General features: G+C 32.2%; 1 protein-coding gene across 1 annotated transcript in view; it reads right to left on the bottom strand.

Annotated features, from left to right (window-relative positions):
• Positions 1-24,407, bottom strand: part of FucT6 (alpha-(1,6)-fucosyltransferase 8) — a 120,951-nt gene that overhangs the window by 57,610 nt on the left and 38,934 nt on the right. Inside the window, exon 2 of the mRNA XM_075376662.1 lies at positions 6,797-6,834. Within this exon, the coding sequence (XP_075232777.1) occupies positions 6,797-6,834 (38 nt within the window). The remainder of the gene's footprint in view (positions 1-6,796; positions 6,835-24,407) is intronic.

Here is a 24,407-nt window from a genome sequence, read left to right as displayed (position 1 = left end):
CAAAAGTTGTAAGAGAATCATATCTCTAATAGTGTTTGGTAATTACTGATCACAACATTCTTTATTTTGTTGATATTTTCATCAGCTGTTGATGTGTTAGGATGTCCAACTCATCTTCAATGTACGTCATCTTCGTTTTCATGACCTTCTTGAATGGTTTGTACCAAGGATAAAAACTTTATACCGACATAAAATGCTCACTCTTCTTCTTCTTCTCAAAGCCTTCTCTAATATCTTTACTCCACTTTATTCCATTCTTTAGACAAAATTTAATGCAAATATTTTGTTCCATCATTTTCAAACAAAATAAATCATCATTCATAACAAAGTATGTCTATGTTTCTTAGTTGCTAAATTTGAACTACACCTCTAATATGACTGAAAATATTGATATACGAGAGGTTGTCTCAAAAGTAAAGACCATTTCATTGTAAAAAAATTTATTCTGAAAACTTTATAAATATTTTTTTATTTCTCTAAAACTACATACCTTATTCTATTTATCTATATAATCGCCACATGAATTATGACATTTATCGTAGCGGTACACCAGTTTCAATATATCCTCGTTGTATTCTTCTGCCGCCAGTCCATTTAGCTACTGATTAACAGCATTTTTAAGTTCATCGTCACCCGCGAATTACTTACCACTCAAAACTTCTTTCAATTTCCCAAACAAATGGTAATCAGAAGGAGCTAAGTTCAGACTATATGGTGGGTGAACTTAAATTTCCCATCCAAATGTTTTCGGTAAATCACGTGTCAGACCCGCAACATGTGGACGTGCATTATCGTGCTGCGGGACGACGGCGTCGGTCAACCACCCACGTCGCCGATTTTGAATGGCGCGCCGGAACTTACGTAGAGTTTCGCAGTAGGCTTCTTCTGCATTTATAGTCGTTCCAAGTGGCATGAAATCAATCAGCAGTATGCCAAACCGACCCCTAAAGACTGTGGCCATCAGTTTGCATCCGAATGGTTGTGGCTTGACCTTTGTTGGTCTGATTGGTGATTGAGGATGACGCCATTCACTTGACTGCCGTTTTCTCTCTGGCGTGTAATACGAAATTCATGTATCATCGTCAGTAACAATTGAATTAAGGAACTAATCACCTTTTTCTATGTAGCGCATCAAAAATTCCAAAGCAAATCCCATTCGGATTTTTTTGTAACGTTCCATTTAGAGTGCGGCACCCAACGTGCACAAACCTTTCTGAAGCCTAAATGGTCATGAACAATGCGACTAATAACAGCTCTTGAAACGTCCGGAAAAAGAAGGGCCAGGTCGAAAATCGTTGAGCGACGATCTTTTCTGGTTTTATCATCGACGCGTTTCAATAAGCCCTCGGTGATTTTCGAGGGCCTCCCCGAACGTCTTCATCGTGCACATTAATTCTATTATTTCTAAACCTTTCACGCCATTTTCGGACGTTTCTTTCATTCATTACATTATCACCGTACACAGCGACCAATTGCCTATGAATTTCAGCCGGCTGAACGTTTTGATGGTTTAAAAAAGTTCGACTCCACGTATTTAAGAGTCGGCGGCAACATCGATTTTCCTATTCATTTTATAACGTAATAACCCACACATAATCAAAGATACTACAACTCGACAACTTAGACAATAATGCAGTGTACATTACTAGGTGTGACCATGAACAACACAAGTTCGCTAATCTAATGAAGAGAAATTTTTCAGCGGCCTTTACTTTAGAGATATCCCTCGTACATTATAGCCAGTAATATCTCATATCGGGAAAAATATGAACTTGGTCGAAAAGACGTACCACACAGAATTAAAAAATTCTTGCTACTTTTTTATCACCCTAGTATAAGTTACCATACAAAACTATAAACGATAATTATATAGTTTACCAAGCAGATAGAGAGCTGAAATTTGACGTTACTTCCGAAGGGTATTTTTTTTGGAAAAGTATGCACAAAAAGTTTGTTATTAATCCCAAGTGGAAATTTAAAACGTGGTTAAATGTAAAAACGGGAATTTAAAAAGATGCTGAGATCAGAAAAATTGAAAACTTAAATTCTGGACAGTATGTTGTCCCTTAGGTGGTAAGCTATTGCTGAGAAAGGATTTCTTCTAACTTACACTTACAGGAAGAGTGAGAAAAAACAATAAGAGACAAAAATGGATGCAAAATAATTTTTCAAAACCAGCATATTTCATTTCAGTAAGGATAATACACCAAAATTTATGAGATCTACTTCAGTAAAATAATATTTACTGTAAGTTTTGAAATTTCCCTTAAAAATGAAAAACTACTTTTAAAAGACAAAAGTAATGAAATGTAGTAGAAATAACAAAGATGGACCACTGAATGTGAAAATAGGAGGAGAAAAGATTATGGAGGTAGAAGAATTTTGTTATTTGGGAAGTAGAATTACTAAAGATGGACGAAGCAGGAGCGATATAAACTGCCGAATAGCACAAGCTAAACGAGCCTTCAGTAAGAAATATAAGTTGTTTACATCAAAAATTAATTTAAATGTCAGGAAAAGATTTTTGAAAGTGTATGTTTGGAGTGTCGCTTTATATGGAAGTGAAACTTGTACAATCGGAGTATCTGAGAAGAAAAGGTTAGAAGCTTTTGAAATGTGGTGCTATAGGAGAATGTTAAAAATCAGATGGGTGGATAAAGTGACAAATGAGGAGGTATTGCGGCAAATGGATGAAGAAAGAAGCATTTGGAAAAATGTAGTTAAAAGAAGAGACAGACTTATAGGCCACATACTAAGGCATCCTGGAATAGTCGCTTTAATTTTGGAAGGACAGGTAGAAGGGAAAAATTGTGTAGGCAGGCCACGTTTGGAATATGTAAAACAAATTGTTAGGGATGTAGGATGTAGAGGGTATACTGAAATGAAACGACTAGCACTAGATAGGGAATCTTGGAGAGCTGCATCAAACCAGTCAAATGACTGAAGACAAAAAAAAAAAAAAAGACAAAAATTCTTAGATGAGATTAGCTAAAGAGGAACTGAGAAGATATTATAAGTTTAAAAAGAAATTTATTATAAATTTAAAAGAAATTTCAGCACAATTTTCTAAAGGCATCTCCAGGAAAAATAAGAAACAATTATTGACCAACAATCTTTAAAGAATTGCAAATAAAAAATCCCTTCAATAAGGGAAACCTCATTCTAATAAGAGATAATTATGCTAATATCACAAAAATGTACTTAAAAATATACACAATTGGGAAGTAAACCCAAGAAATATACCCAAAATCACATACCTAAAAGTTTAGAAAAAGAATGTTTGTACCACTCTCCCTCAATATATCTATCAAACAGATTCATCAGAAAAATTTGACAAAGATCCATTTTTAAGAGATAAGAAATGATCTAACAGAATTAGGTATATGGTTGTAGCTTGGTGAACAAAACAAAACATCTCAATTTGTAATATCAGTTTCTTTTCAAAGACCAACCATCACCTAAATAATAAATCAATTGAAAAATAAAGAATAAAGATAACAGCCCATATTTTAACCTTATATTTTTTTTAATTATTTTATTCAAGTATACCATATTCGTAAAAAAGAAACCATATTCGTAAAAAAGAGGAAATTAAAACTGTTTCTATAAAAATATATTTTTTTTAAATTTTGATTTTGATATGCATGATGAACTGTATTAAAAAATACACTAAATCTTTTATTGTAGTACATTATACATCAAGATAAAAGTAATAAAATTGTTTTGCCGAGTCCAAAGTAACTTTTGCTTTAAATTAAGATTCTTTGGAGAATGTTGTTAGGAGTACTGCATGTCAATCTGTTATCTGTTTTTTATCAAGATCATATATTACCAAAAAACGCTATTTAACATTCACCCCTCCCCAAAAAAATGATTTTATATATTTTTATCTATAAATGCTTCAGAAAAGGAGTTAATGGTAGTTTTTATTTGCCACCAATAGTCAGATAATAAAAAAATATATCTTTTTAATTATTATTTTAAAAAAATATATTTTAAATTTAAATCCATCTTGCAAGTTACCCGTTGCATTTAAAATATAAAAATCTTAATTTTTCATAGGCCTTACTCTTTAGTACTAAAAAAAATTACCCAAAAATGTTCACCCTTCCTAGAAAATTACTACTTTGTTTATTTAGAATTAAGGCTGCATCTTTGTATTTTTTAACAATTTAAAAAAAAATTATCACCACTTAGGGGTTATTTTCTTACAAATGAATTTCCCCTGAATGCTTTTCCTTAAGTATGGGAGTGGCCTAACCAAATGAAATGTTTTTTTGCAATTTCAAATTTTTAATGCTCAAAACTTATTTTGTTAAACAATAAAGTTACTAAAATAACTTAATACCTCTCTGCTTATGAAATAGCACCCAAAGTTTTAAAAAAATCACACATTTTTTTTAAAATGTTGATTTAATTTATTTAAAAACAATTTTAGTGAATATTTTAATCATTAAAAAAGCCTCTAATGCATGAGCTCCCAAAATTTCAAAAATTTGAAAATATGGAAATTATTAAATATAGATGATTGAATTGAAAATCAAAAATGAATTAGTCGGCATAGCTGATCAAGTTATGCAATGTTGTTGTAGGCGGTTGTAACTAATGGCGTCTTCATGCTACATAAAATGATGAAGTTTACTTATCTAAATACTACTAAGCATTCAATCATGTTTAATAAGATTTGATTTTGTTAAACACTGTAATCATAATTAATGTATCTATTATCAACTGATTCAAGTATATAAACCCTCATTTATATTCTATAATTAAAGGTAATAAAAACATTTAATACTCGTAATTATTCTGTTAATTACATGATAAAATAAAAGCCAAATAAATATGAGAGGTAAATCTTTTTTATCCATAATAGACCTGCCCACCTAGTCTAGTGGTTGACTTGTAGTTGCAAATCACTTGTTTAAAAACTGATTTTCAAAGTTGAAAGTTCTGAGGTTTGAATCCTCTCTATTTTTTCTGTTTAGCCGCCATAAGGTATTACTTCAGAGGATGATATGTATGAATGTAAATGAAGTGTAGTCTTGTACAGTCTCAGGTCGACTGTTCCTGAGATGTTTGGTTAATTGAAACCCAACTTCCAAAGAACCCCGGTATCCACGATTTAGTATTCAAATTTGTATAAAAGTAACTGCCTTTACAAGAATTTGAATCTTAGAACTCTTGACTTCAAAATAATCAGCTGATTTGTGATGACGAGTTAACCACTAGACCAGCCAGGTGTGCTAAGGTTATGAACAGCAACACTATTCATTTTTTGATATTAATATGCAATGCTATTATTTTTGCAAGATATAAGAACAAAAATGTACGAAATAAGATAGTGTCAAAATAATTATTATGCTTGAAATAAATGTGAAATCATGGACCCCCTCCACCAGTACATCAAGCGTAATTTTGGAAATGGCTAAAGATCAAAATAGTAGATCCATAAAAAAAAAATTAAACACTTAAAGAATGATGTTAATACTCAAACTATTTGTATTTAAAAACGTTTTAAAGTTTAATCACTGTCATTCAACAAGGAGGGTGTGAACAAGTTGGATTAACATTTTATTAACCAAGCTGATTCCAGCCTTGACAAGAAAAAATGGTCCACTCTGAGTTAAGAACATTTCTGGCACTGTCTTTAGATTTCTAATGCGATGACAACATTCAAAGTTCTCCTGTGCTATTCATGACCAGAGCTTCTCACACAACAGAAAGTTATTTTTTGTGATGGGCACTTTCTTCCTCACCTTCAGAATACTCATTTTACTGAAAATTTTTTTGCTATAAATTCTTCTTTAAAGTTTATATAGCCAGGATACTTATAGTTTGGTTCAAGGAAAAATTAAACCTTAAAAACTACAAGCTATCTAATAAAACAGCTGTAACCTTAACAGTCCTGTGTTTCTGTTTGCTCAAAGTTAAGCAGACTGACTTGCTTCTTTTTTAAAATAAATCCTTGCCCTACAATGATAATCACAACTGTAAACTAGCTGTAATGACAACTTAATCATTATCATTACAGGAAACTGCAGTTACTGTAAAATATAACCACCTATTTAGTTTACTAATGTTAGCTGTAATTTATTTTACAATTTACAATAAATATTAACATGTGAATTATTATAACTTAAATTTATTTTAATTTTTTTGTATTTCCTTATAAAATCTTTCCCTAAAATCAATTGTTTACTATATATAAATATAATATGAAGTATTATGTTCTAAAATTTCAAAATAGAGAAATAAAAATTTTGGATCAAATTTCCTTAATGAATTTCTACAACGAAAATACAAAGAAAAAATGATGCTTTTAAGTAAACAGGTTTATAAAAAGTATTTCCCTTTATTTTTTCATAAAAAATATCTTCCCACAAGTTGGCTAGTAGTTTTGAAACATTTTGAATACTCCAAAATTTATACTATTTTTCTGAAAATTTACATTTTTTCATTATTCAGTACAAAAATAATTCAAAATATCCAAAATAAATTGTAAATTTAATGTTGCATCACTAAGAATTGTTCAGAAAAATGTTTAATTTGTGAAACAGTGGATCGAATATTCAGTTCAGCTGTTTGTTTCAATAATATTAGCAGGAAAATTTTCTCAAGTTATGTTATCAATAATTGTTCAATTGAAAATAATTAATATTATCGTTAATATTATCAACTTCACTGGTATGAAAAAATTATGAACAATTATTGTGTCATCTCAGAAATCTATAACACAATCTCAATGGCTTACTTAAATCAATTAATCGTTATAAAAAACTATTTTATCATTACATACCTAAAAAGAAATCCTTTTCATTAACATCATGTGTATCGCTGAAAAAATAAAATAAAAATTAATCAATACCACACATAAAACAACTTAATAATTAAACATAATATAATCCAAATTAGTTAACAGGCCTAATTAATATAATTATTCATTATAGAAATAGAACTGAGAATAGGGTAAGATATTAGTTAAGCTTAATCCATTCCTAAAGTATAAAAAGTGAAACTTTTTCCCTCTGCTTGGGATGGATTTGCATTTCAGCTTAGCTCGGCCCAAGAAGAGTGTGTCTAGACTCTAACGAGCCTCCCTGCCCACCGGATGTATGTACGGTACGGCAGGTCGACTCGCCGGTTCAGTTCTTTTGAGGAATTCGTCTTGTGCCTTGTCTCTAACAAACCAGAGAGGGGTAGTCCAGGCCCCTCTCTAGCAACCGGGACTCGATCTCTTTTCAATTTTTTTTTTTTAATCGTTATCCAAATACTAGCTCCCATAGCTATCTTATATTATTACCTCTTCTACTTAATACATCTATTTACTCTTCTATTTTAACTCTTGTATTTCGTTCTCTTTAGCTCTTCTATTTAATTCTTCTATGCAAAAATTTATTCTCTTTTACTCTTATAAATAACTATTTATATTCCTTGGTCGTGCTCTTCTATTTACATATGGATGTCTTTTCATCTTTTCAATTTGTTGCCCTATGAACTTACATGTCAATCAAGGGTCTCATTATCATTGTCTCATCATCAACCATCATCATCAAACCAGAGAGGGGCAATCCGGACCCGACTACCTCGTTCCCCGGTCCCTCCCAACCGGTCTTCTTATATTAATTCCCGGAACCAGTTATCGTCCATTGCTTCCTTTCTTTGATGTCTGACCATCTTTCACAGGTAAAGAAAGTATGTTCCGGTGAATCGATATATCAGCAATATATACAATTGTTAAATTCTCTTCTTTTAAATCTTTGTAGGTGTTCTCCGAATCCCCCATAGCCAGAGAGGAGCTGGGGGATGTAATACCCCACCTCTGTCCCCCGTGACATCTCTGCAACCATGGGCGCAGTCTGGGGATCAACCTTTTTGTCCAGTTGCTCGTTTGGGCGGTGTCCCACATGGCCTGCCATTCTTGCATTAGCATGTCTGTCGCATCTTGCCGACTCATTCCCTCATAGATGCGTAAGCGTTTCCTCGCCTAAATTTGGATCGGCGGGACCCCCGCGAGGACTCCCGCCGCTATAGTAAACACCGTTCTATACGCGGATGTGATCTTAAGATTTATCCTCCGTTGCAACGCATTTAGCTTTTTCTTGTTCCGCTGAATATTGAAAGCGACGTGCCACGTTGGTGTGGCATGTAACATTATGGAAGTCGCGGCGGCCATAATCAACTTTCGGGCCCCATTTGTGCCCAATCGGCCTGCTAAGAGTATTTACTGGTTTTTCAGCCTTCGTCATAATCTCTTCGATTTGCTTTCTTTGATATTTCTTGATCTTCTTTGAATGTCTCCGCATACTGTGGAGCGGGTCAGACTCCTCGTCGTCTAAAATGGTTGATCAGCCATATCTCAACAAAGGGTTACTGAAATTAAAAAGTAACCACAGATCCTTGTTCAAGGTTGAAAACCACTCGATAACTAGACCCCACACGGCGATTTGCAAGGGGGCCGGAGGCAGAGGGATGGGATTTTTTTTGGGGGGAGGCATGTGTTTGTATGTTGTCAAAAATAAAGTGGAATTTGTTTGGGGGACTGTTTTGGGTCAGGGGTCGGATAGGTCAGGAATGGCGTGAAACGCCTAGAAACGGAAGGATTTGGCTGGGCTAGGATTTTTTTGGGAGGAGTATTTTTTAGAGTTTTTTGGGTTGGGGGTCAGGAGATAGCGAAGGCCTGGATAGATAGTGATTGTGGGTTTTGGTCTGGGACGAACAAGGAGTCGGAAAAAATAGAAAAAGTGATCCCCCTTATAATTGTCTTTGTGAACATCGCCTCGAAGACGAAAAATTTTCAAAGTCCCTGTTTACTTCAAATTACATGACGTAATATTCTTGCACAGTTTTTTAGTTTAACTTAGAATAATTCTAAGTAAATTATTTGGTTAAATACATCCAACTCCTATGTTATAGCATAAGAAAAACAGAAAAATCTAAATATCTAATCAGTTCGTTGTCCAAATCTCACCAAATTTTGTTTCCATGTCCATCAACCTTCCACCAATAAAATCCAATTCACTAATCCAAGAAAATCACCAAAAAAATCAATCAAAAATACCTAAAAACAGCTGAGCAAAAACCAATGTGTCTTACCACTAATGCAATCCCAACTTGAAATAAAAAGTGAAACTTCTTACGAGATAAGTACTAACACACTACTTCCATTTTAATTTTTCAACTGAAAACTGCCAAGGTGACTTAAATTCAAATAACATAATCCTACGGAGTTCCAAAATCTTGTTTCTACATCTCTTGTACTGGCTGGAAAGATGAAAGAATCTATTCATGAAATTCCAACTGAGATTCTACCTCAAAACTAATATTTTTGTAGTTAGGTGATGTATGACTTCATTTAATTATGGGTGTCAACATTTAGTTAAAAATCCATTCACCCGTAACTGATTTCTGCTTCAAAAATGAATAATGATGAGGTAGGATTAATTTTAATTCTTTAATAAGCAATGTTAAAGACTTAATAAATAAGTCTTTAATAGGTATTTATAAAGAATATACGTCTCATATTTCCTTAAAACTGCAATCTACCTCCATACCTCAATGTTATTTTCTGTAGCCTAAAAATTTTTTCTAAACTTTGTTTAGATGATCCCCAAAACAGTATAGTACATAAAAGTAGTATAATATTACAAGTACTATAATAAGTACATAGTACTATAATAAGTACATAGTATTGTACATAAAAATACTATGTATTGTACATAGTATTGATCAAAAAAATACTGCTGTTATTAATTCATCATCATCTGGTCTAGAAATAGATCAGAGAGCCAAAATATTTTAGAAAACACAATAATGGAATATTAACAGAGTGTGACTTCAATTAGATTTATGAAGAGAGCAAGATCTATAAATTTCACTGACTACTTAATCAATGTCTAGGCAGCTACACAGCTAGATTTTTGAGCTAAATCTTTGGCAAATTGTAGAACTGTAATTATTTAACATTATTTATATTTTAAACCAGAATTTTATATTGAAAATTTTAAACACGGAGGTTCTAATAAAAATAAAATATTTTCACATTTTTTCATACCATATATATTCTTGAATATGCTTCTTTTTCCAAATAGGCAGTCATCCCACCATATGCAAGCCCATATCTTAATTGCATTTACTTTGTTACACAATATTGTTGTTAAAAAAAAGGAATATTACAACTGATTGCTATTTTAACAACTCATTTTCAATTTACAAGGAAATTGCACTTTCAGAATATCTTTACAGAATTAATTATATAAGCATTCCAAAGTGAAGCTAGCTAATTCCATATTTACACTTTAAAGCCACTAAAATAAACTGATGAAGGACCTACAGAATTATTTACATAAAAAAAAAACTGAAATTTGAAAATGAGTTTAAAAAAATGTTGATACTTTAAAAGCGTTATCATGTTTTGTCATGATTGTTATTATAGTATTACACAGGTCATAAAGATAGGTAAAAAAAAATCAACAGATAATAAAACAAATTTAAACTATACAAAATAATATACAATCTAATTGCATTAAATATCACAAATATGTACAAACATAAATAAAAATTTTTAAATCAGAGTAATAAACACATTAAAATATTAGACATATATTGTAAATGTTTTAAAAATTATTAAACGTATGTTGGTAATTAAATGTTTAATAATACCTAATATAAGAGTCTAATAATTATAAAAACTCATTCAGAAGTTTATTTAAATATAAAAATAAATGAATGGGTCAATATTTTTATGACACATCACACTGGTATTGCAATTACTATTTGATTAATTGGAAATTTATTCCACCAAATTTTAATTAATTAATTAATTTATTCACTTTATAAACATTTATTCAATTAAAGAGATAATTTTTTTTATGAGAGTGAAATTAAGAAAAATATCACTACTGAGAATTGAACCTAGTAATTATGGAAGAAGAGGTCAGTTTGCAGATCACTATACTAATTGGCTGGCCAGTTATAGATATTTGTCTTTTTTTTTTAATTAACTAGATCTTGTCCACTTAGAGACTGTTTATTAAATTAGTTATATTTTTTGGATGGGACGGGTTAAAAGGAGAGTTTATTTAATATTTATTTCTTTCCCCATGTTTGGATAAATTAAGTTTTTACTTATCATTATTCATTTTTCTCAGAAAAAAGATAATAGTAAAGGAGTAAGAAACCATTTAAAAAAAAAATATATATATATACATTAAAAAGTGGTTATAAAAACTATTACAAAAAGCCACACTTGAAAAAAAGTAATTGTAAATTGACAAAAAATATCTTTAAAAAAGAATTATAGCAATTTGATTCCATATTAAGAACATGGCAATAGTCCAATTTTAATGTATCAATTAACACTATTTCTTCTTTTTAATTGTTACTTATCTTGTAGCACTTGAAAGAAAATAATTTTTCTTTTATTGCAAGTACCTTTTCATCAAAAACAGGCATGAATTAAAAAACATATTGAGGAAGCTCATTTAAGAAAGCTATATTAATTTTCACTAAAAAATTTAATCAAAAAAAAGTTCATAAAAATTAAATACTTTTTATAATCTGCATACAATGCAATATTGTAAGGAAAGGGGGAGGGGGGTTACAAACAAATACAATGAAAGATGATATCATAGAGGTGGATTTAAAAGAATATAAAATACTGTGATGTAATTTCTAAACAGGCCATTTAGAATAAAATATATATTAAATCTATGCATAGTTCATTATTGAAAAGGAATAAAACTAGTACAAAGGTATCATAAAAATTAATATGCACAAATTTACATACAACAGTCCACATAATTATTATCTTCACATTTAATCAATTTCACACAATGATAGACTAATTCTGTTGTTCCAACCATCATTAAATTAATTTCTGCCATACAACAGGTAATTATTAATAAATAAGAAATTATTCTCCATAAATTAAATTTTACTTTAAATACCATTTTAATCTATCTACTTCCTGAGTAAAGAATTAAAAGAAAAAAGCTAACTCAATCTAATAATTTATTTCAATCTACCTTATTAAGAGTACAATAAGATCTTCCAAGTAGATTAAGTGGTCAGCATAATGGCTTCCCATCAGTTGTATTTTCAATAAGGGTCTAGCATACTTTTTATCACTCATCACCATAAAAAAAACATATCTTTATAATTGGGAGATTGCATGCTACAATAAATTTAAAAAGATAGTTTAAAGAATTAAATATTAAACATATATCAACCACAGTTAACCTTTCTGATATAACTGCCTCTGAGACAAAATGGCAGTACCTCCAACTTTCATCCGGAAGGTTTTTGAATCGAATTCAAGTCAGCTTGGGAATTTTCATATATTTTAAAATTCATTTCTCATCTCATGTATAAAAAAACAGGAAAGTACACGTAATTTAGCATCAGCCCGTTGATAACACATGAATTATAAAATATGTTAAAAGTAAACTTTTAATTTTAATAAAATTTTCTGTAAATTTGTAAAAATCATGAGAGTACTGTTCAAAACTTCATTGGGGATAAATTAGTAGAAACCACTAGAAGAATATATAAACTGGTTGCCTGAATCACAAACTATCTGTTCAAGGGATTGAAACAGACTGTTATATATTAGTGTAAACACCTAAAAACTAACTATAAATAAATCAAATTGTTTCATTATAAACAATTAATAAAATATTGGGGGATATCTGCCTCTATCTGATAAATACTTAAGACACTATTTACCTCTTTATGAAACTACTTTACAAAACAGAATCCTCAGATACGCTCAAAAGCCAAGTTGCAATTGTACCTCAACATGGACCAGATGGCTCACCAACGGCTACAAAGTGACACAGATGCCAAAATAGTGGCTAACTCAGTTTTCATAATAACACTTCTGGGAAAAAGTATCAAAGATAAAGGAGGTAGGGAACAAAGTCAATCAATCCACAGAGGTATTGTTTTAAGCAATAGGGTATTACACCATCTTGTCCAGGATATGGTAACATACTTGAGCAGGTAATGCAGATGTGGAGGCATTACTTTTCCACAGGAAGCAGAAGAGATGGATCAGTCAACGAATGGAAAATGGACCCATAGACTGATTCTGGACCTCCAGAAATGCTCACATACACAAGGAACTGGGGTATGAGCTGACCCATATCCTTACCGGTCAAAGGTATTTTAAGGCATACTTATTTGTGTGGATGCTGAAATCCTCTACGAATTGTGATTACTGCTGGGAGGAGGATACTCTAGAACACACAGAGAGATCTTGTGTAATTGGTTCTTGCAGCAAAGGGAAGCATGCTGGAAAGAATTCAACGGGCTTTTCTCACAAAATATCATTGGGACTGTGCTGCAGACAGAGTGATTGTGGCACAAGGTGTCCATGATTTCAGTAAAAATTATCCAGACAAACATGGTAGAAGAAATAGAAGTGAATAATTCCTCCTAAATTTCCCTTGGGGCTCATATCAAAGCAGATCCAGCACCAAGATGGGGGGAAAAAAAAAGGAAAAATATTTTGGGCTTATAACAGTTACAGTGATCCTTCCTTTTTTTATTGGATGCCCTTCAGCTCTATACCTAATTCCTTATGCTTGCCTAATAACTTACATATTCTTCCGCAATTTATTCTTTTCACACGATTAACCCAATATTCAATGTAGCTTTTAATTCTTTTAGTTTACTTAGAAATATTCTACTCATTTCTAGTTTATATATTTTTAATTCTTGTCCATTATAAATATTTAAAAAAATACATATCTGCCAATAAACAAATATTTTATTCTAATCAGTTCATAACAATACATTACATAGATCACTTAAGGAACGAGTAGATGTGCTATTGCACAGATATAAAAAAATTCTGATGTGGACAGGACATGATTTTCTTGTATATCTATTAAATTACATATAACCATTTTTTTTTAAAATGAAAATTACCTAAAATTTTATTTCATTAATAACTTCTGATATATTTTTTTTATTGTTATTTAATTATTATTTATTGTAATTTTTTTTTACAATCAGAAGTTAATAATTATTAATAAATCAATATATTTAAATTAAAAAAAAAATTTAAAAAAGAGTCGAAGTCTGATTTAAAGTGATGTGCCCTTCCCCTTGTAAGATACAAATATTTCATTAATTAAAAATTCGTTTGGTTGTAACTGTGGAACCAATGAAAATAAGTACCACTTATGATATAACGTTGAAAATCACCCAATGAGGGCTTATTACTGGAGTTAAGAAAAAGTCCAAAACCGTTGCAATTGTTTTGTATTTTGGGCTTTTTTGGACACTTTTGGTTCAGTTGATTGCAATCAAAAGGAGAGGTCTATAACTAGATGTTACAACAGTCCTAAATCCAAAATTTCAACATCCTATGGCTAATCGTTTTTTTAGTTATTGGAGCGAGATACATACATACGTATGTACAGACGTCACGCCGAAACTAGTCAAAATGGATATTTCCGTTGAAATGTGAAAACCGAAATTTTTTGCAATCACAATACTTCCTTTACTTCGTACAAGGAAGTAAAAATCATAGAAATTTCCGAAAATGTGTCTACAAACATACGTGTGCTTGTCGGTATTTTGATTAATACCGACAAATTGGCTCAAAATAAATTCTTTGAAAATGGTTCAAATTTGGGCATAGGTGGTTAAAAATCTGAAAAACTTAAAAAAAGGATGGATTGTTTTTGTCTTTTTGTTTATTGATTGTAGAAGATTGAGTTCTAGTACGATGAACGTACTTTAAAATTCCAAAATTTTAAGTCAATCGGAATTAGGGGTGGGAGATATTCAACATTATTTTTAAAAAAATGTTTTAAAGTTTTTTTTTTCTAGTTTATAATCTATCAAAAAATAACATTATAATGTTATAAAATTTTTAAAACATTTTAAGCAAATTCATCTGTGGATGGGGAATCGTTTATCCACATTTTTTTTACTGTGATTTGTAACTAAATATTATAAAATAATACTATGTAAAACTAACTTATTAATAATGACATTTCTATGTTTTATTAAGTAAATATCTTAAGCACTCGAACAAAAAAAAACTTCAAAAAGCTAATAAAACTCAGAATATTATTGACAAGATCGAAAAAGAGCGCCTAATGAACCTGTTTTAAAATTTTGTTTTTTTAAATAGATTTTTAGATCATATTAAACTTCTGTAAAATAAACCATGCCGTTCGTTATTCTAAACATGTTAGCAGGTATTTCTTGATAGCTGCTAAACTGATTTCATTAAATGAAAACCAGAAGATAGGATTACATAACTCAGTGTTCTAATTTCCTTTTAGTTAGTTCCAGATAACATCCACAAAATGATACACAAATATGTCCTTTTCTTAATCATTACGTTTGAATCTGCCCAATACAAATTTTATACGGACCAAATTTACCAAAGAAACTTTGATCTACATGGATTTTTTATTTAACATAATTTACTATAAATAAAATGATTTTTTTAGACATAAATATACAATTTTAGAAGATTTTGCTAAGAAATTTGATTCTAAATTATAATTTTCAATTAATATTAAAGAATCGGATGTTTCACCAGATCTGATGTGGACACCATATGACTTCCTTGTACGCCTATTAAATTACATATACACATTTATAAAAGTACATAAAATTTTATTTCACTAACTTCTGATTTTTTCATTTTTTTATTGTTATTATTGAATTTTTTTTTACACACACAAATTAAAAAAAAACAAAAGGAGATGAAGTCTGATTCGAACTGATGTGTCTTCCCTTTATGATCCAAATATTTCACTAATTAAAATTTTAATTTTGATTGCAATCAAAAAGGGAGGTGCACAACTAGATATTACAACAGTGCCAAATCCAAAATTTCAATAACCTATGGCTAATCGTTTTTGAATTATGTGAGATACATACATACATAAGTACGTAAGACATTACGCCGAAACTAATTGAAATGGATTCAGGAAGGTCAAAATGGATATTTCCGTTGAAATACGAAAACCGAAATGTTACACTATCAAAATACTCCTTTACTTCGTACAAGGAAGTAAAAAAAAGGTAAAAAAAAAAATAAAAAAGGAAGTGAAATGTGAAAACCGAAATATTTCGTGATCACAATACTTCAAACAAGAAAGAACTGTTCTATTATTTTCCTGGATTTTTCAAGGGAAACTATAGTAAAACCTTCATCATAGCAGGGTCACAAAACGCCCAAATAATTATAAAATAAGAACTAGTGTGATTAAAATCCATATTATTTAGAATATAAATACATATGAAATAATATTAAAATAGATACATGAAGATACTACATATAAAAAATTGCTATAAAACGAACCACGATTAAGATGCTGTTTTTAATAAAAATTATTTGAGGAAATTTTACTTTTATATTGAATGGAAATGCACAAGATTCAGTGTTCTTAAGAAATAATTAGTATTATCTTAAAATTCAATGACATAATAATATTGATTCTGTAAAAAAATGCATTAGCTGTTCTTGGATAATGATATATATCTCCCACTTTTTCTATTACAGCTACTCATCATTCACATAGCACCATTCAAGCTAGAATCATAATTGTAACACTCACTTAATAATTACTGTAGGTAAATACAACATAATTTTGAAATTAGTGGAATAAAAATTATTAACAGTCCAGTGTTTTTAAACCTACTGAGCTTCCCAGTAATTATTAATAATTTTTTGTTTTTAATAATATTTTTATTGATTTATTACTCAATAATAAAGAATAGTCATTTTGTATTTGTATAGTTATAGTAAACATCTATTATTTTAATCACGCACTGTACATTTGATTTATATCTTTTTAAATTTAGCAGTTAATGATTACATGATTCTCAAGGTGATCTAGTTTTACTTCATGAACACATCCTGCTATACTTTACTATGTAAATATAAAGTCATAAGCCTATTAATAATTCTATGTGGGACAATCATAATTTTTAATTTATTTTGTTTTAATTCGGTGTGACTATTGTAGAATAAACATAATATTTACATATTTTTTGTAAGACCATATTCCTGTATAGTTGTCTTATAATTTTGATCTTAATCCAACTTAACTGTTTTCGATCCAATTGAAACTAAAAATGAAAATGCCAGGTCTGACACCTTCGGATGAAAGGCCGTGATGCTACCATTCATACCACAGGCAGCCGGCTAAGCAGTTGACTTATATTCTCTGAAAATGCATTCTTGCCACCTAAGTTTTTCTCTCGCTTGTTTAGTATGATCACTGATCCTGTTTAAAACAGCTGCTGTCCTAAAAAATGTATTAAGGTTTTTTGCACTTTACTGTTCAAAACCCTATTTCAAAAAAAAAAAAACATGTGATTCACTGTACAACGAAATTGCACATTCTAAATACTAAACACATGATATATGTTCTATTATCTCAGTACTAAGTACAGTCTTCGTGTAATGACATCCTGTACACTAAAAGCCATTATCGTTCTTTTACCTGATGATACTTCCACATCATGTTTTCCTCCATTGCTAACAAATTTTAAACAAAGCTTTCTGAAATTGTTACTCTGGATTGAAAATAATTTTGAAACCATCTTTCTTTATCTGTTTAGTCTCTGGAACCATCATAAGGTATTACTATAGAGGATGATATGTATGAGTGTAAATGAAATGTAGTCTTGTACAGTCGCAGGTCGACCACACCTGCGATGTGTAGTTAATTAAAATCCAACCACCAAAGAACATCAGTATCCAAGATCTAGTATTCAAATCCGAATAAAAGTAACTGTTTTTATAGGATTTGTAGGTTAAAATTATCGACTTCAAAATCAGCTGATTTGCGATGACGAGTTCACCACTAGACCAACCCGATGGGTTTGTTCAAATCATCTGCAAACACCAGGGATAAAAAAAAATTCTATAGATCCAGGTCCTTAGATCCTACACTTATAATAGAAACTTTTTAAATACACACCAGCAGCCAAAACTGAAAAACAAGAAATATTTTTGGACAAATGTTATTTATGTCTAAAAAATGTATTTATGTATTTATGTCTAAAAGTGTATTTATGCGCAAAATACTTTTTTTAAGGCACGACAGGCCTTTTCTGCGACGTAATTAAGGTACTTCTTGAACTGCAATTTTTTCTTAAGAAACACCTTGAGGTACTTATGAACTTGAACATATTTAATACGTAGGCCTGACATCGTAACACGAACCTGACGCCTCACTGCCAAATGGCCTTTAAGAAGCATCATTGTGGTCTTCCCTGGGCTGAGCGTCATCTTATGTTCATGACCCCACAACTCTAGTATCCTGCATGCCTGGGTGGCTCGGAACTCAACCTCCCTCCGCAAGCTTCTTTCGATTAGCAGGAACCCATCGTCGGCATAAGCCACGATGAGAGACCTGCCGGAAAATGTCAAACGCAGAAAAGAATCAAACTCTACCACTCACAACAATGGACCCAACACATTACCATGAGGGCAACCCTTGGATAACGTCTTGCTTACCTCATGCCCGCTCTCGTGGAGCAGCACAACTCGATGCCTGAAGTAACTTTCATTACTCGCAGTTCACTACCAATGCATTGTCTCTTTTGTAATTCATAAACGACAGAAAACCACCACAGGTTATTAAACGCACCGGAGATGTCCAGGAAAATTCCCAGAACATATTCCTCCTCGCTAGCTCTTACCACACTAATCACGCGAAGTATGGCGTTCGCGATACCCTTCCCGGGACGAAATCCGTACTTATTTTTCATCAATAAGCTTTGTGAGATAAGCCCCTCATTTATACGCAGGTACAGAACCTTTTCAAGACCTTACCAATAACTGGCAGTAACGTCAAAGGCCTATACGACGAAGTAACAACGGGATCCTTATCACCTCCTTTAAACAATTTAACAATAACCTTCTTCCAACATACCGGGAAGTATCCTCCAAACAGTAATCTATTAAACACGCGTGTGAATGTTTTTATACTAACCCCAACCGAACGAACAAGGAGCTCCGCCGTCATTCCATCGAAGCCTGGGGCCTTGTTCCTACCTAAACTGCAGATAACTTGACGCACTTTAGCATCGATATTCTCCAAGGACACTGCATGCCCGCAAAACTGAGCAACCTCACGCCGCGTCGATAGATGGTATGCGGTTTCTCCAGCTTCACTGTCATCAGGCAGTAAATCGTCAAGTAATTTGCATAAGATCTCACACATGTCTAAAATTACGCCAAACCGGGTCGAGAGGGCAGACAGAAGAACAAACGACGTCCTTACGTCGTTTGTGTCCCAATACCCTATAGATGACTCCTCGGGGCTCCTTGTTCCCCTGCTCATGCACAAAGGAAGCTAAGAATCGCTCTTCGCCGTCCGAACTTCGTGAAAATAGGTATACGATTTCTTTATTCAGTCACAAGAACTGCCTGCCGTTCCGATCTCCCTCACGTTGAGAAGCTCTCCGCAAACGACTGAAAGCCAGTTTAAAAGCTGATAATTCCATGGAACAAGCCTCTCTCCACCAGAACTGCGGGGAATTGAATTTTCGGCGGCGTCAATAAAGGCCGCCGACAGACTCACTGCCAGGTCCTCCAAATCCAGAACCTCCAGACTCCGATCCACACTCGAAGCCTGGTCGAAAGAAAATCAACAATTTTTTTCAAGTCCGCATGCCTGTGTAGAAAACGACCCTGTTGAACCGGAACGTTACATTAGTAGCGCTCACCCAAACCACCAGCAATCTCGTAAAGAATCAATCGATGATCGCTTGAGCAATCATCAATTACCTTCCAGTTACAAACATTGACAGGGGTATACCTACCAACGGTAACGTCAATGTTCGTTCCTCCAAACAACCGTCGCCCATCTACATTACCTGCGCAGGGTGGGAACTTCCCAGGTACATTAAATACCTGAAGACCCTGCTGAACTAAGAAGCTCTACTAATTCACCGCCATCATTAGTGAAACTGCTATGCCACAAAATGACTTAGCGTTCACATCCGCACCAATAAGGATTGGACTAGTACCAGAGAATCAAAGAATGTCAAGATGACGATCAGCAGATTTTTATATTGAAAATATGAACTTACAACATACAGATGCAAGTTCAGAACATCCACACGGACCACAGCGTGATGATTATTTGAGAGCTGTCGAATGAAGACGCAATTAACCTCCTCCCTTCTGCACAAAACAGCGGACATACTATCTGAACCAAAATAAAACCTCTTCTAACGAAAAAACCTGACAGTTCACCAGAATGTAAGGATGCTGTAACAGAACAACATCCAACCCTCGACTAGCGCTATCTCATCAAGCTCAAGTTGAACAACGTAAGCACCCTGAGCATTTAACTGACCAAGTATAACCATTAAATATTGAGTTGTAATATATTTCAACAGCTTTCAGATAGTGTCTACATTCTTTACTATTGGCAGGATGCTTGTGGTCTTTTCGAGAGCGTTTGCAATTAATGCAAGTTGGATCCTCTGACGCCTTAGGACACTCGTCACGCTTGTGCCCCTCGTCTCCAAATTGGGCACATACTGCAGGATGATAACAGAACTTAGCGCTGTGATCATACCTGTAGCACTCAAAACAATGCTGGACATCTAAATGTTCCTTAACTCGACTAAAAGAGAAGTCTACAAACAACCTACCCCCTTAGTGAAGCTGTTAAATAAAGTATTACTTACCTCGAAGATATTGTGGTAGCGCTCTGTTTCGTCTACCCGATTTAAACAATAATCGACATTCAGACTTGAAAGAAGCCTAGTCCATCTGAGTATTCTACTGTCTAATGAGAGTCATCAACTCATCCTCAGATAGTCGCCGATCTATATCATAAACTATGATTCTTGGGCGTCTCTTGTTCTTAGGGTCGACTTTCATATCGGACTAACCGACCTTTAGGGAGTCAGAAATAACCTTAATGGTTTTCTTGTCGTCAGCAATGACCACTAACCCCTTCTTTGTTTTCTTAATATTACGAATCTTCAAGCTCGACCTCTTTTGTTTAAGGACCGCCTGAAATTCGTCTTTCATCTCCTTGCTGGATTTAGCGGTCCCCTTAAATTTACGAAGACCATCTCCGGTTGTTTTTGAGATAGACATGCCTCGCACTTTTCTTTTAAAATATCTACGCATCGTTTACTCTGAAAACTGAAACCGGCTGTTCAGCCGGGACCGAAACAGGAACAGTCTTCCTCATCACAACCTCCCGAGTCTCAGCCGGCTTAGCAGCTAACCGCTCATACTCCTCTGCCAGGACAGTCATGACTGGTTTAAGCTCCTGTAATTTAGGAATGATTTTTCCTCGATCAGTTCTAGAGTTCTCTATAAACTTTAACAACTCATCAAAACGTTCATTAAACGCCCTAGTGACCACAACTGAACTTCCGTTACCCCCAGCCATTTTCTCAATATCTTGGATGTAAACACTCTTGTCAGCCTGTAGAGACGTTCCTGACGCCCCAGCCTGCGGCTCCTCCTCTTCAGAAGAAGAAAAATCGTCGAACCTTACCTCAGCAACGACCTCACTTGGTTTACCCCGCTTCGGCCTCCCCTTTCGTCTACCTTCCTGCTCGGACATGTTATTAACATAAAACACAAAAACAAAAACTCCAAAACACTAATAAAAATACTAAAACAGAAATAAACTCTAGTAAACAAAACGAAGTCTGTGATGATCCGACCAATGGTAAACCTCTATAAAAATAAACAAACAAAATGTCGGAACCCTGCCCACTTGCCCTTTCTGTAACGAGCCCTGACCGGCTAGTATATTATACATTTTATAGAAAATCTATTTTCAAAAATAGTGTGACCAGCTAGTTATATAAATATAAATCACAAAATTGTCTCAAATAAAATTTACTTGAGAAGAAACATATTTTCTACATTATCAATATTTACAAATACTGTCATACAACTTAACTCAGTGTTAACAGCTAAACAGAATAAAATGAATTTGCAGATTTACATAAATTATAAGTAATACCACACTCATTAAAAGTGAACAGAATTTAACAATACAACAATATTAACATTACAATGCACCAGGAGTAAACAAAAACTAATTATATTAACATACATTAGAAATAATTACACATATGTTTGACAGATCTATATATATTACATTCCAATTTGTTACAAATTTAAATTTATTATTTTTATTTACATCCCTTGTATTTGCAATACCTAGTTTAAAATTATATTTTTTACTTTTTTCTATTTGATATATTTATAAATATTATTTCTCAGTAGAATAATGTAGAATAATTATTCTTCTGACAGCCAACAAGGAAAAATGTTATTATTACTTTCTTATCTTTATGCAATATTAATGTGTATATTTATGAGAAATCTTCTCATGTATTCTATTATGAATGTAAACAATACTTTATTCTTGAAATTATCAATAACCATTTACCTCGTTTTAAAATCAAAATCATTCACTTTCATGAATATTAAAAAAATCTTCTAAAACTCATAAATAACTAAAATCTGATAAATACTTTATTCACATAACAATTATACATTATATAGATCACACCAAGAATGGTAGAATTATTATTATATGAATAATAAAAAGGAAATTGAGCATTTGTCATTACGGATTAAAAAAAAAACCATGGAAAAACTTTGGTGCAGCATTATGGAGAGCAAAATTACTGAATAAAATAGAGATGTTCTATAGTAATATATGAAATGTTATTGTAACAAATACGTAATAATGATTTAATAACTGTGATGATAAATAAATAAAATTTGTACATTGTAAATTACCAATTTTACTTTTCTGGTGAATATAGCTAGAATGTCTGTATATTAAAGAGGAAAGTACGGTAATCATGACAAAAATAGGGTATCGTGTTTTTAGCATATTTTTACATATTAGCATCCAAGACCAAAAAAACATGTGTACGAGGTTTAATAAAAAAGAAAAAAATACGCGAAATTTTGGTTTTTCTCAAAAAATCTTTATTTATTCATCAATACTGATTTTTTCATCTTTAAAGTACTCATTTTCAGATGTAATACATCTCTGCTAGCACTTTTTTCAATCTTTGAAGAACTCTGGAATGCAATTTCCAGTACGTTGTTTAGCTCCTTTAGCGATTCTGTCTTTATCTCTTCAATGTTGGCAAAATGTCATCTTTCATTATTTTTTTCATCTTGGGAAATAAGAAAAAGTCACAGGATGCCATATCCGGTAAATACGCAGTCTGAGGTATCATAACAGTATTGTTTTTGGCCAAAAATTGAAGAAAAAGCAGTGAATTGTAAGCAGGTGCATTATCGTGGCGCAATTACCATGAATTGTTTCACTACAAATCTAGGCATTTTCTTCGGATTGCTTCACGCAAACAGGCACTCATCATATTCAATATCTTCACGGCCCTCTTGGAAACATTTGTACCATTTGTAAACACTTGTTTTATTCATAGAATAATCGCCAAAACCAACAATCAACATTTCCAATGCGATGCTTCCACTTTATTTCTTTCTTAAGGCAAAATTTAATGTAAATCTTTTGTTCAATCTTTTTCACAATTAAAAGTCGCTGACCATACCAAAACTCATGCAACCTTTTCAACAGCCAAAAACAAATTAAGCATCCAATGTGGATACAGATATAAACATACTTTAGTGACAAGTAAAGGTACAGAACAAAAAAAAATTTGACTACTGGACTTTATACAGCCAGGTAAATTTCAAAATTCTCCGTTTTTTTATCAAACCTTGCATTTACGTATGTAAATACGTATTGGTCTTATAGATATCTCAGGCCTGACCAAACCAATTTTCTTCAAATTTGGCTCAAATACTTGTATATATGGGGCACTGACTGTATTAATTCTTTTTCAAAATTCATCAACGATATGAACGATATCATGAAAAACCATTTTCAATTTTCTTCAGAGGCATTTTAGAGAAAACTTCATTAAAGCAAATTTTTTACCTTCAATGCATACATAAATAATAAAAAAGTCAAAAAATCAATCCCCACCCCTTAAAATTGAAATATATGATTTTTTTGTTCTTTTGCTCTATCTCCTCTTTTCAGTTTAAATATGTTTTAAGTATTTTATGAAAATTTATACTTCACATACACAACTATCAAGATATATCTACATTTTTTTTTTTAATTATATACCCCAGACCTAAAGTGCAGAAAGGATTTTTTGAAAATTTTGTTTTTCTTATTTTAGCCTTTATTGAAGAAGGTGTTAGATTAAGAGAAAACTTTACTTTGGCAAATTGTTAAACTTAGCCGATATGTGAATATTTTTGGAAAAGTGTTTCTTAAAATTTGTTCCCCACTTCTAAAAAAAATTCTGTTTTTGGCTATATCTAATAATTTTGATTATTAAAAAATCTTTTTGTATTTTTTTCATCACTTAAACAGCTGTTAAAA

Source organism: Lycorma delicatula, chromosome 10 (assembly GCF_047948215.1).
Source record: "Lycorma delicatula isolate Av1 chromosome 10, ASM4794821v1, whole genome shotgun sequence".
In the NCBI taxonomy this organism is placed as follows: Eukaryota; Metazoa; Arthropoda; class Insecta; order Hemiptera; family Fulgoridae; genus Lycorma; species Lycorma delicatula.
This window is presented reverse-complemented; position numbering and strand designations above follow the sequence as displayed.